Here is a 15,074-nt window from a genome sequence, read left to right on the forward strand (position 1 = left end):
TCTAGAAAGTATTACACTAATCAACCACCTGACTAACCAACACTATCAAAGCGAAATGGGAGAAAAGAGAACATGTCTGTTACATAAAAATGAGCTTAAGGCAATTTTTCTTGAATTGGGGGGAAAAAAATGGTTAACAGAAGAGTTTACCTGATTCAAAGGTTGGCATTTTCAAATCACCTTGGTTCAGTTCTGTGCCATATTTTAATTTGTGATATTTTGCCCTGAAAATTTAATAAAATTGTTGAAAGAAAAAAATTATTTTCCTTTTCTACACAGTTAAGTAACTACTAGCATATACTTCTCCAATAACCCATAAAATACAACATATGCCTGTTTCTTTAAACTTTACTTGCAAAAGAAGTTGAAGGGAAAAGTGTACTACAGTAAAAGAGAAAAAAAGGTAAATTATCCAGCTAACATATAACCCAACTAACATATACACCCAAGTAAAAAACAGATAATTTTTTTCCTGAACTTTAAAAAAATTCCAGATCTAAGTTATATACTTATATATATATATAGTTATACATAATAGATATTAAATAGTATCTATAATAAAAGATACTATTTCACCTTAAAGATTTTGATCTTTAAGTTATATACTTATATATATATATAGTTATACATAATAGATATTAAATAGTATCTATAATAAAAGATACTATTTCACCTTAAAGATTTTGATCTTTTTGTCTATTCTCATATAGGAATCAAATGAAAATATCATCTTGTATTTTGGGCAAGGTTTTATCATCTTTCAAGGAGCTTTGAAACGCATTCTACAATGGTCTAAGAGAATATCTACTGTGTGTAGAGACATACATAGAAGAGTATATGTATCTACTGTGTGTAGAGACATACATAGAAGAGTATATGTATCTACTGTGTGTAGAGACATACATAGAAGAGTATATGTACGATATAAAAGGTGTATTATTTTATTCATATATGAAAATGAGGCACACATACCTTTCTTGTTTTAATGCATACTCTAACATCTTTATTCTTCTTACTAAATCCTTCTTCAAGTTTTCTTGACCTTTTCTTTCTCCTTGCAAAAATGCTATGCGGGCCTAAAAATATAAAAGAGTCATTTATTTTCATTCTTTTCTTAACTATACATAGGTAACTGAAGACAGGAAAACAAAACAAACTTCTGCACTTTGATTCATGACAGCAAGATTTAAAATTCAAAAAAGTAGTCAACAAACTTTCTCTGCTAGATAACAAAATCACTTTAAAAATAAAGATAACAGGGGCCGGCCCAGTGGCATAGTGGGTAAGTTCATGCCCTCAGCTTAGGCGGCCTGGGGTTCGCAAGTTTGGATCCCAGGTGTAGACCTGCATGCTGCTCATCAAGCCATGCTGTGGCCGTGTCCCACATACAAACTAGAGGGAGATTTGGCACAGATGTTAGCTTAGAGACAATCCTCCTCACCAAAAAAAAATTTTTTTAAAAACCCTATAAATTAGCTATTTGCTTATAATCCTTAAGGTCTCTAATATTAATTCATTTTACATAATCTTGAAAGGATATTTTGTATGTAAAAATTGCACCTAACTCCTAACATATGAGTCACAAAGAACTAAAAAGTAATATTATATTGACAAGTAGATAAATATTTTTCCCAAAACGAGATACAGGTTGTTTAAAAAAAGCAGTAATATTACCTCAAAAGCATTCTTTTCATGAAATACTTAAAAATTTATAATCTTTTCCAACCTACCCACCCCAATCCAAATTGTTTCAATTCTTGAAACAGTAATACCAGAGTAATGCAAATTGTTTAAGTTAAGCCACCATATGTTCAATGACCTCATTACTTTCTGCTGTCATTTTTCTACTGTGGGAGCAATTTTTAATTTTTAATTGCCTTATTTCCTGAGAGAGGCGATTCTCCATCTTTTTCTTTTTCTGGCTCTTTCCAGCATGTCAGCCTTCTTTATCCACACCACATTAAAGAATAATGTTTAAAGAGATTGGACTCCGTATGAGGACATTTGCCATTAAGCACACATTTACAATAAAATAACTTTCACATGGGGGAGAACACTCTTGCTAGATGACTCAGTTGTATTTGTTCATTAAGAGAAAGTAACCTACTTGGTAGACTACATAATGATTAAAAATTTTTTTATTTTTAAAAATTTCAGTGAACATGGAATTATAACAAATGAACTCAGCTAGAACATTCAACCCATTAAGTTAGGATGTGTTCTTTTCTATAATAGAAATACACTAGCCAAAAGACCAGCTAAATCAAATTAATTAATAAGAGCACATAAGTAATAAATGCCCACTGTCATTAAAACAAGTTCTTCTCTATTGTCCTTAGAAAAAAGAATCATAACACCTGAGAAATTATCAACAACTAGTTACATAACACTTCTAAATACAAGTTTCAAAACAGAAGTAAAGGTCTAGGAGGAATGGTAAAGATTCAGAACCTAATAGTTTAAGATCTTAAAGAGAAAAGTAGCACTTAGGAGTCTCAAACTATAGAACAAAGGTAAAATATGTCAATTTTATTATACAGCTTCAAGAATTCTGATTGAGTTTTCTCCTATACTGACTGTTTTTTTTTTTTTTTAAAGAACCATGAATCGAATACTAGTGAACTAGTATGTGACTCCAATTTCCAGATCTCATAAACATTCTACAATGAGCAGTGGAAAAAGATGATAGAAAATCACTTTATTCCGCTTAAGAAGCAGTAACTGGTGATTTTCTGATTGACAGAGGCACTGCAAACTAAGCAAAAGTCATGACGTCCTCTACAGGATTTTTTAAAAAGGACTACAAATTGGAAATGCTTCCAATTAGAATCTTAGAATGTTGTGAGAATTCGTTTTCACTTCTTTCTTTGGCATTTTCGTGTTAAAAACCATCCATACTTAGAGATTCTAGTTAACTAAACAAACACAAACCACACAAAAAAACCAAGAAACCCAAAGGAGCATCTGAACGTGAGCTAAAGAGAGGTAATTCACAAAGACGCACGATAAGGAAAAGGTGAGAATTCATTAAAACCAAACGTTTAAAAGGACATGGCCCGGGGCTGGCCCCGTGGCCGAGTGGTTAAGTTCGCGCGCTCCGCTGCAGGCGGCCCAGAGTTTCGTTAGCTCGAATCCTGGGCGCGGACATGGCACTGCTCATCAGACCACGCTGAGGCAGCGTCCCACATGCCACAACTAGAAGAACCCACAACGAAGAATACACAACTATGTACCAGGGGGCTTTGGGGAGAAAAAGGGAAAAATAAAAATTTAAAAAAAAAAAAAAAAAGGACATGGCCTAACCAAATATTGAGAAGTGGGTAAAAAGCAGATGACAGATACCTCTTGACTACTGGAACTGACCTTATGACCTTGTATCACCAAGCACCTAGACGGATACTTTGACTGAAAAGGTAAAGGTTATGTGTGATGGTGGTAATAAAGACCAATTAAATAATAGATCTGGCATTTAGTAAAGGATCACTGACAATGGACTTTTCAGCTACTCTTATAGGTCATAATGCACCATTAATAGCACTATCTCTGTAAATAAACACTTTAAAAAGTAACCAGAAAAGGCATATTGACAATGGTATCAAAAAACAAAAGTACCTAGGAATATACAAAACAAAGATGTGCAGGATCTCCGCACAGAAAATTTAAAATTTGAACTGAGACATAAAAGATAAAACTAAATGGACTAGCAGACTCACTACAGAAAAACACCAGTTTTCACAGAAACTGACCAAGACAGTTAGTGTAATTCCAATCGAATTCCCAGTCTGTGTGTCTAGAACCTGACAAGCTGGTTCTAAAATTTACAAAGAAATTCAAATTCCTAAGAACAGGCAAGACAAGCATGAAGGATGAGGTGGCAGAACCTGCTCCACCAGACATTACGAGGTATTATAAAGCTAGAGAAATTAAGACAGGGATTGGCGCTGGGATGCACAAACAGATCAAAGAAACAGAAGGCCCACAAACAAACCAGGGCACAGAAGGGTCACACAATTTATGAAAGGCAGAAGTTCAGAACACTGAGGAAAGAATGGTCACTTCAAAAATAGTGCTTAGCAAAAAGGGTAAATACATGGGGGAAAAAATGAAACAACTTCTGTCTGATACATTACATACATCAGTTCCAGGAGGATTATAAATCTAAATGTGAAAGCAGAACGATAATGCTTTTAGAATATAATAAATATCTTCATAATCTCAGAATTCTTACACAAGACAAAAGCACTAACCGTAAAGAAAAGGATGGATAAACTCATTGTTGATTAAAAAAACTTCTGTTCAAGACAAAGCAGGGATTTGCAACTTAGCCTCGGGTTTGTTTTTGGACAGCCTCAGAATGAAAAATTGTTTAAAAGAACAACAAACAAAAAAAGACTAGACAACACAGATCCAATGAGGCCTGCAAACTCTAAAAGGTTTTCCATTAAAGTTTGCAAACCTCCTATACAGTCACACCTCGTTTTATTGTGCTTCACAGATATTGCATTTTTTACAAGACCCTCCACCAGCAAAAAGATTAGAATTCACTGAAGGCTCAGGTGATGGTTAGCATTTTTAGCAATAAAATGTTCTTATTTTTTTGTTTTTTTAAGATTGGCACCTGAGCTAATATCTGTTGCCCATCTCTTTTTTTTTCCTCCTTCTTCTTTTTCTCCCCAAAGCCCCCCAGCACATAGTTGTATATTCCAGCTATGAGTGCCTCTAGTTGTGCTATGTGGGACGCCACCCCAGCATGGCCTGATGAGCAGTGCCATCTCCACGCATGGGATCCAAACCGGCAAAACCCCGGGCCACAAAAGCAGAGTGTGCAAACTTAACCACTTGGCCATGGGGCCAGCCCCAGCAATAAAGTGTCTTTCAATTAAGGTATGCACTTTTTTTTTGACATAATGCTATTACACACTCAACAGACTACCGTATAGCGTAAACATAACTTTTCTATGTACTGGAAAACCAAGAAATTCATGTAACTCGCTTTTTAGCACAATATTCGTTTTATTTTATTTTTGAGGAAGATTAGCCCTGAGCTAACATCTGCCGCCAATCCTCCTCTTTTTGCTCAGGAAGACTGGGCCTGAGCTAACATCCGTGCCCATCTTCCTCTACTGTATATGTGGGACGCCTACACAGCATGACTTGCCAAGCAGCGCCATGTCCACACCCGGGATCTGAACCGGCAAACCCCAGGCTGCCAAAGCGGAACACGCGCACTTAACAGCTGCGTCACCAGGCCGGCCCCCATAATATTCATTTTATTGCAGCAGTCTGGAACCAAACCTGCAATATCTCCAAAGTAAACAGGTACTATTATCAGAGAAAATAGACTTTAAATCAAAAAAGATTACAAGAGACAAAGAAAAGCATTATATAGTAATAAAAGGTTCAATACAGCAAGAAACTATAACAATTAGAAATATTTAAATACCTAATGAGATCATCAAAATATATGAAACAAAAATTGACAGAATTAAAGGGAAAAACCAACAGTTCCACACTCCCCCATTCTTTTTATTTTTTTTTAAAGATTTTATTTTTTTTCCTTGTTCTCCCCAAAACCCCCCCATACATAGTTGTATATTCTTCATTGTGCGTCCTTCTAGTTATGGCATGTGGGACGCTGCCTCAGCGTGGCTTGATGAGCAGTGCCATGTCCACGCCCAGGATTCAAACCAATGAAACAGTGGGCTGCCTGCAGCAGAGCACGCAAACTTAATCACTCAGCCACGGGGCCAGCCCTACCCCATTCTTAATAACGGATAAAAGAACCAGACAGAAGATAAGTAAATAGAGGACTTAAACAATGCAATAAACCAACTAGAACTAACAGACATATACAGAATACTCTATCCAACAACAGAATACACATTCTTCTCAAGTACACAGGGGATATTCTCCAGGATACACCATATGTTAGGCCACAAATTAAGTCTCAACAGATTTTAAAAGATAGATACCAGGGACCAGCCCAGTGGCAGCAGCAGTTACATTCATGTGCTCCACTTCAGTGGCATGAGGTTCGTGGGTTGAGATCCGAGGCATGGACCTGGCACCACTCATCAGGCCATGCTGTGGCAGCATCCCACATAAAATAGAGGAAGATTGGCACCTGGAATGCAAAGATGGTTCAACACAAGAAAACTGAAATTTAAGTGACCACATTAATAGAATAAAGGGGGAAAAAACACATGACCAGGGACCAGCCTGGTGGCACAGTGGCTAAGTTCACACATTCCGCTTTGGTGGCCCAGGGTTCACCGGTTAGCATGCCGGGTGGGAACATGGCACCACTTGGCACGCCATGCTGTGGTAGGTGTCCCACATATAAAGTGGAGGAAGATAGGCATGGATGTTAGCTCAGGGCCAGGCTTCCTCAGCGAAAAGAGGAGGATTGGCAGCAGTTAGCTCAGGGCTAATCTTCCTCAAAATAAATAAATAAATAAATAAAACAGCATTATGTTTAAAAGAAAGAAAGAAACAAAGAAAACTACAGAACACTGATGACTAAAATTAAAGGCTGAAATAAATGAAAATACATTCCATGTTCATGGATTAGAAGACATTATTATTAAAATATCAATACTACTTAAAGCAATCTCGAGACTCAAAGCAATCCCTATCAAACTCCCAATGATGTTCTTGCAGAAATAGAAAACTCCAAGCTAAAATTTACATGGACTATCAAAGGGCCCCAAAATAACAAAAGCCACCTTGAAAAAGAAGAATAAATTTGGAGGCCTCACACTTCCTAATTTCAAAACACATGACAAATCAATAGTAATCAAAACAGTAGGATAACGGCAGAGAGAGAGTTATACGTTACAGTTATATGTTATAGACCAATGGAACATCAGAAATAAACCCTTACATACATGGTCAAATGATCTTTAACAAGGGTGCCAATTACACAATGGAGATAGAACAGTCTCTTCAACAAATGGTACTGGGAAAACTGAATATCCACATACAAAAGAATGAAGTTGGACCATTATCTAACAGCATGTACAAAAACTAACTGAAAATGGACCAAAGACCTAAAACTATAAAATAAGAGGAAAACATAGGACAAAAGCTTTACAACATTGGATTTAGCAATGATTTCTCAGATATGACACCAAAGGCATAGGTAACAAAAGAAAAACTAGACCAAGTGGACTTGACGAAAATTAAGAACTTCTGCTTATCAATGAATACTACCAAAACAGTGAAAAAGTAACCTACAGAATGGCAAAAAATATTTGCAAATCATACACCTGATAATAGATTAATATCCAGAGTGTATAGAAGATTCCTAAAAGTCAACAACCCAACTGAAAAATGGGCAAAGGATCTGAATAGATATTTCTCCAAAGAAGATATACAAATGGCCAACAAGAACATGAAAAAATGCTCAACATCACTAATCATTACGGAAATGTGAGGGGGAAAAAACCCACAATGAGATACCACCTCATTAAGATGGCTACTATTAAAAACAACAACAAGTGGTGAGGATTTGAAGAAATTGGAACCCTATGTATTGTTGGTGGGAATATAAAATGGTATAGGTGCTGTAGAAAACAGTACGGCACTTCTTCAAAAAATTAAAAATAGAATTACCGTGATCCAGCACTTCCACTTCTGGATATCTTCCTAAAAGAACTGAAAGTATAGTCTCAAAGAGATATGTATACACCCAGGTTAATAGCAGCACTAGTCATAATAGCTGAAACCTAGAAGCAACCCAAGTGTCCATCAACAGATGAATGGATTGTGCAAAAAAACAGAAAAGTTACAAACATGATAGATATTAAGATTTCCAACTATAATTACTTTAAATGTGAATTTAAAGCCAATTAAAAGAAAACACTGTCAGAGTGGATAAAAAAACAAGACTGAGGGGCTGGGCTGGTGGCACTGTGGTTAAGTTCGCACGCTCTGCTTTGGCGGCCCAGGGTTCATAGGTTCGGATTCCAGGCGCAGACCTAGCACTGCTTGTCAGGACACGCTATTGCGGCATCCCACATAAAATAGAGGAAGATTGGCACACATGTTAGCTCAGCAACAATCTTCCTCAACAAAAAAGAGGAAGATTGGCAACAGATGTTAGCTCAGGGCCAGTCTTCCTCACAAACAAAACAAAACAAAACAAAACACAAGACAACTATATGCTGTCTACAAGAAACCCACTTTAAATATAAACAAATAGACTAAAAGGAAAGGAACAGAGAGAGATAAACCGTGTTAAAACTAATCAAAAGAAAGCTGGAGCAGCTATGTTAATTTCAGACAAAGTAGACTTCAGACCAAGGAAAATTATTAAGGATAATGAGAAACATTACACAATGATAAAGGAGTCGATTCTCCAAGAAGACATATCAATCCTTAACATGTATTCACGCAACAACAGTGTGCAAAAATATGTGAAGGAAAAACTTAACAGAACTGCAAGAGAAACACACTAGGCCATTATTATAGTTGGAGACTTAACACCCCTGTCAGTAACTGACAGATCCAGCATACAGAAAATCAGAAAACTGACATGTAGAATACTTGACCCAACAACAGAATACACATTCTTCTCCAGCTCACATGGAATATTCACCAAGACAGATCACATTCTGGACCATAAAAAACACCTTAACAAATATAAAAGATTAAAAATCATTCGAATGTGCTCTCCACTCTGACAGCGTCTGTCTTTTAACTGGCTTTAAATTCACATTTACAGTGTTTATTGATATAGCGGGTAGTATCTTCCATGTTTGTAACTGTTTTCTATTTGTTGCACTTGTTCTTTGTTTCTTTATCATCCCTTCTTTTTCTGTCTTTTTTGGCTTTAATTGAGTATATTATATTGTCATTCCATTTGTACGTGTCCTCAGACCAAGATGGAATTAAACTACAAAAGGAAAAAAAAGTTGGAAAATGTTCAAAATACATGGAGGTTAAACAACACACTTCTAAATAATGCATGTCAAAGAAGTATCGAGAGAAATTAAGTATTTTTAATAAAAAGAAAAACAAAACATCAAAATTTGTGGGATGTAGAAAAAGCAGTGCTTACAGGGAAATTTATAGCAGTCGATGTATATATTAGAAAAGAAGATCTAAAATCAACAATTTAGCTTCCATCTTAGGTAAGCAGAGAAAGAATATTATCATAAACTTCAAGCAGAAGAAGAAATAAAAATTAGGGAAGTCAATAAAATTGAAAACAAACCAATTTAAAAAAATCAATGAAGGGCCAGCCCCGTGACCAAGTGGTTAAGTTCACACGCTCCACTTGAGCGGCCCAGGGTTTTGCCAGTTCAGATGCTGGGCGTGGACACGGAATCACTCATCAGGCCATCTGAGGTGGCGTCCCACACAGCACAACCAGAGGCACTCACAACTACAATTTACAACTATGTACTAGGGGGCTTTGGGAAGAAAAAAAAGAAGACGATTGGCAACAGCTGTTAGCTCAGGTGCCAATCTTTAAAAAAAAAAAAAAAATTCAATGAAACTGAATCTTTGAAAAGATTAATAAGATTGATTAACCTCTAGTCAAGTTAACCAGGAAAAGAGAGAAGACACAAATTAATAACAGAAATGAAAAAAGGGTCATCACTACTCATCCCATGAGTGTTGAATGGATAATAAAGGAATATTATGAACTCTACGCCCACAAACTTGATATCTCAGATAGAATGAACCAATTCGTTGAAAGACACAATTTACCAAAATTCACACAGGAGAAATAGGTCATCTGAATAGTCCTGTACTTATTAAAGAAATCGAACCAATAATTACAACCTTCCAAATCAGAAGGTACCAGGCCAAGATGTGCTCACTGGTGAATTCTACCAGAATTAAGAAATGATAACAATTCTCTACAATCTATTACAGGAAATAGAAGCAGAGGGTACACTGCTAACTCATTTGACAAAGTCAGCTTTACCCTAATACCAAAACCACACAGACATCACAAGAAAGGAAAACTACTGACCAGTATCTCCTGTGAACATAGACGCAAAAATCCTTAACAAAATATTAGCAAATTGAATCCAACAATAGCCATATATAAGGAATTATATAACAAGTAGAATTTATTTCAGGAATGCAAGGCTGGTTCAACATTCGAAAATCTACTAATGTAATCTATCATTAATTGACTAAACAGGCTAAAGAAGAAGAAAAGTCATACAACCATATTAACAGATGTAGAAAGCATCTGACAAAATCAAACATCATTTATGACAAAAACTCTCAGCAATCTAGGAATAGCAGGGAACTTCCACAAACTGATAAAGATCATCTACCAAAAACCTACAGCTAAATATCCTATTTAATGGTGAGAAACTAGATGCTTTCCCTCCTAAGATCAGAAACAAGGAAATGATATTCCCTTTCACGACTCCTATTCAACATCGTACTCCAAGTCCTAGCTAATGCAATACACAAGAAAAAAAACATTTTAAGTGGAATGATACAGAGAAGATTAGCCTGGCCCCTCTGTAAGCATGACACACAAATTTGAAGCATTCCATTTAAAAAAAAGAACAGAAAATTTTAAAGTATACAAATTGAGAAGGAAGAAATAAGACTCTTTGCAGATGACATTACTCATTACGTAGAAAATTCTACAGAATTAACCCAAAAAACCCCTGGATCTAATAAATGATTATAGCAAGACTGCAGGATACAAAGTTAATATACAAGAGTTAACTGCCTTCCTATATACCAGGAATGAACAATTACAATTCAAAATTTGAAACGGAAACATACCACCATTTATATTAGCACTAAAAAAAGGAAAAAGAAATGTAGGTATAAATCTAACAAAAGATGCACAAGGATCTATGTAAGGAAAACTACCAAAAAAAAAGTGATGAAAGAAATCAAAGAAGGTCTACATAAATGAAGAGATATTCCATGTACATGGACAGAAAAACTCAGTATTTTTCAGCTGTCAAATATTACCAACTTGATCTGGAGATTCAATGCAATCCCAATAAAAAATCTCAGCAAGTTACTTTCTGGATATTAACAAAATGATTCTAAACTTTACATAGAAAGGTAAAAGACCCAGAATAACCAACACAATACAGAAGAACAACAAAGTCAGAGGACTGACACTACTAGACTTCAAGACTTTCTCTGCCCCTCTCTCTCTGTATATACACACACCCATTTATATATACACTATATAATACACAAAAATACATAAAATATAATAAACATATAATACAAAACTATTAAAACTTCCAAAAGATACATGGGAGAAAACCTAGGTTTAAATACAAAAACCAAAAGCATGATTCATTGTTAACAATTGGCAAGTTGGACTTTATTAAAATTGAAAACACTTCAGCTCTGCAAAAGACATTAAGACAATGAAAGATATGCCACAGACTTGGAGGAAATATTTGCAAAACACATTTCTGATAAAGGACTGGTATCCAAAATATACAAAAAATTCTAAAAACAAATACTATTAACAACCAACTCTTACTGACAACCCAATTTTAAAAAGCACAAAAGGAGTCACCCCATGGCCAAGTGGTTAAGTTTGCACACTCTGCTTTGGAAGCCCGAGTTTTGCTGATTCGGATCCTGGGCATGAACACAGCACCATTCGTGAGGGCACGCTGAGGTGGCATCCCACATAGCACAACCAGAAGCACTTATAACTAGAATATACAACTATGTGCCAGGGGGGCTTTGGGGAGAAGAAAGGGGAAAAACAGAAAGGATTGATGACAGATGTTAGCTCAGGTGCCAATCTTTAAAAAAACAAAGGGTGGGGGGCAAAAGACCTGAACAAAAACCTTACCCAATATGATATACAGATGGCAAATGACCATATGAAAATATGCTCCACATCACTGTCATCAGCAAAATGCAAACTATAGCAACGAGATACCACTATATATCCATTAAAATGGCTGAAATCCAAAATGCTGGCCAGCATGTGAAGCAACACAAACTCTCATTCTCTGCTGGTGGGAATGCAAAATGGTACAGCCAGAAGACTGGCAGATTATTACAAACTAAACATACTTTTACCTCAAGATCCAGCAATCATGCTCCTTGATTTAGATAGCTCCTTCAGCTATCTAAATTAGCTGAAAACCTGTGTCCACTCAAAATCTGCAGGTGAATGTTTAACACTGCTTTATTCATAACTGCCAAAACTTGGAGTCAACTAAGATATCCTTCAATAGGCGAATGGATATACAAACTGTGCTACATTGAAACACCAGAATATTATTTGGCAATAAAAAGAAATCAGCTACCAAGTCATGAAAAGACATGAAGGAATCTTAAATGTATACTGCTAAGTGAAAAAAGCCAGCCTGAAGAGGCTACATACTGCATGATTCCAACTATATGACATCCTAGAAAGGCAAAACCACAGAGACAGCAAAAAGATCAGTGACTGCCAAGCATTTGGGGGTAAGGAGGAAGATGAACAGTGAAGCACAGGGAATTTTTAGGTGCGGCAAAATTATTCTGCATGAGACTGTAATGGTAGTTCCACGATACTATGCATTTGTCAAAACCCATAAACCGGTACAATACAGAATAAACCTTAAACTAAACTATGAACGTTAGTTAATAATAATTTATCAAAACTGGTTAATTGTAGCAAATGTGCCAAACTAATGCAAGATATTAATAACAGAAGAAAACGGGGGTGGGGGGACTTGCGGGAACTCTGTCAAAAGACAACATTCTATGTGATCCCATTTATGTAAAGTTCACTATCAGGCAAAACTAAACTAATACTAATTCGAGCAATGCACACTTAGATAGTAAGATATAAAGAAAAGCAAGGAAACAATCACACAAAAAGTCCAGGTGGTCACCCTATGAGGGAAGGAAGGAAGCAGTGGTGATTTGGAAGAGGCAGGTTGTAAAGGCTTCTGGGGTGCTGGCAGTGCTGTTTCTTGCTCTCTCTAAGAGTAATATCATTCTCTTTATAATAACTGTTTAAACTGTGCAATTATGTTTTATACACTTTTCTAGATACAAATTATATTTCACGATTTTTAAAAGTTTAAAAATTAATCTCTCTTTTAAGGGTTATATATAAGAAGCACATTTTTATTGTGACAATAAGGTCAAAGACCTAGGTCCTTTAGTTAGGAGGGAAAAAAGGTTCTACAAAGCGCTGTGTAGTAACTTCAATAAAAGGAGGAATAAGAACCATAAATTTTCATTTTCTTATTTATCCAAGCCAAATAATTTTAGTAAGTTTTTAATTATTTGACTTCAAGAGTATAAAAGTGAGATGATTATTGAAATTCATCACTACAAACATAGTGTACAGGCAAAATGAACTTTTATAAATTTGTTTCCATATCCAATCTCAGTTAATTCAGAGTAACAAATCTTGTTACTGATTTTTAAGACAACTTTTCTTTCTCTGAATATAGGTAAAGGTACACACTGGGACCATATTTTATTTATCACTTGACTTTATTCAACAATCAGCATGTGATTATCGCATGAGAATCTAAAAAAATCAGTTCATACTGACAACAGGTCATTTTTTAACTGCAAGACCACTAGAGGTCACCAACGCAAAACATTCAACACTGACTCAGCTAATATCAGCCTTAAGTTATTTCACAATTACTGTAGTTCCAATGTTTCCAAAATAAGAGTATCTTGCTTAAAACAAAGAAATAAATTACTTAAGAAAACTTGTTTTATTCTAAGAGTTTTCTTACTTTAAACTAAATGCAAACACTAGAAATAGGTGTTTTGTTTTACTTAATGATTTTAAAACATTCTTTAGCACTATTGAAAACCTGAGAAATATTTAGAAACTGCAACACCACTAAGGAACAAACTTTAACATCCAAGGAATTAACAAAGAAAGGGGTGGAAGCAAGTTAAAGACAAAATCAGGTTACAGCAACTAATAATAAATTCATTAACACAACTAAAAGAGTAGGCTCTGAACAAATGTTAGCACCCTCTCCTCTTAATGGTCAACTAAAATTATACATGTGATTCTATTCTAAGCACTTAAATATCTGGGGTTAAGCAAGTTTCAGCCACAATAATTTAAGACATAAGTATAAAGAGTCAGCTGACCCACTGACATTTTATATAAAACATAAAATACAAAATAAATTCATACCATGCAGAGGTTTCAAAACTTTGCTAGTTATCAGAATCATTAAGGAGCTTAGATGTTAAAAACACAGCCTCATAATTGGGTTGAGATACTGCACAGAAATCTCTGTTATAATACAAGCAGTCACTTCCCCACTTAACAAGATGTACTCAAAAGGCATAGTCTGTCTTTTCAAGAATAACCAAAAGCTTGCTTGCAATAGCTTATTTTTTCATAAAAATAACATTTAATTCCAAGAAAAAGAGAAACACTAACAAAATACTAAGATTTCCAGAGGCAAATAAAACCTACATTTTATTTTTATCTCTTCTATTTATAACAGAGCTTAACACAAAATTTAATAAGAATACCACAACCATCCTTTAAAGTCCCAATGTCATTTTGCACAGCAACAGTTGGTTTAAAGCATAAGAGATTTCTAATTTTTAACTATTAAATTCTGTGTTCCAAAACTTCTCATCTGGCATTTGAAAGCATTAAGCTGTAGGTAAGTCCACTTCCCATAAATAGAGGAAGTTTACCCCTTTGAGGCATAAAACTTTTAAGCTATTTTAACGGACTCTCTAAAAATAAGTGTTACTGATATCTTGCCATTTTTTAAATATGTTTTAAATAACATGATATACAAGTTCATAAAAACTCTCAAATATTGCAAAAGCCAGTAACATGGTATTATAGCACTCATTCAGAATCTGGAGAACAATAACAGAGGCATTCTCTTGTTATTATTATTACAGAGCTGTGCAGAGCCACTTCTCCTATCAGAATACTAAAAACATTCTACCAACTTCTTAAAGAGTCCTCCGACTTGGTACAGGCAACAAGCTTCCCTTGTCCCTCAAGCATTCTGTTTTGTACCAAGCTGGGAATCCAAACTATGTCTAAGCTAAGAATAAATGGACTCTGCCACTTCTAACTTATTTTATTATTTACGTATCTTTGAAAA

The 15,074-nt window shown here is 35.4% G+C and overlaps 1 protein-coding gene and 1 pseudogene across 4 annotated transcripts in view; one reads left to right on the forward strand and one right to left on the reverse strand.

The window, feature by feature from the left end:
• The window catches only part of STRN3 (striatin 3), a 95,199-nt gene that overhangs the window by 49,770 nt on the left and 30,355 nt on the right, over window positions 1-15,074 (reverse strand). For all 4 annotated transcript variants that reach the window (XM_070587423.1, XM_070587412.1, XM_070587415.1 and 1 more), the window contains exons 2-3: window positions 973-1,076; window positions 151-224 (exon numbers count right to left, since the gene is read on the reverse strand). In XM_070587423.1, coding sequence (XP_070443524.1) covers window positions 151-224; window positions 973-1,076 — 178 coding nt within the window. The remainder of the gene's footprint in view (window positions 1-150; window positions 225-972; window positions 1,077-15,074) is intronic.
• Window positions 10,447-10,532, forward strand: LOC139078390 (U6 spliceosomal RNA; annotated as a pseudogene).

This window comes from Equus przewalskii, chromosome 1 (assembly GCF_037783145.1).
Source record: "Equus przewalskii isolate Varuska chromosome 1, EquPr2, whole genome shotgun sequence".
Taxonomy (NCBI): Eukaryota; Metazoa; Chordata; class Mammalia; order Perissodactyla; family Equidae; genus Equus; species Equus przewalskii.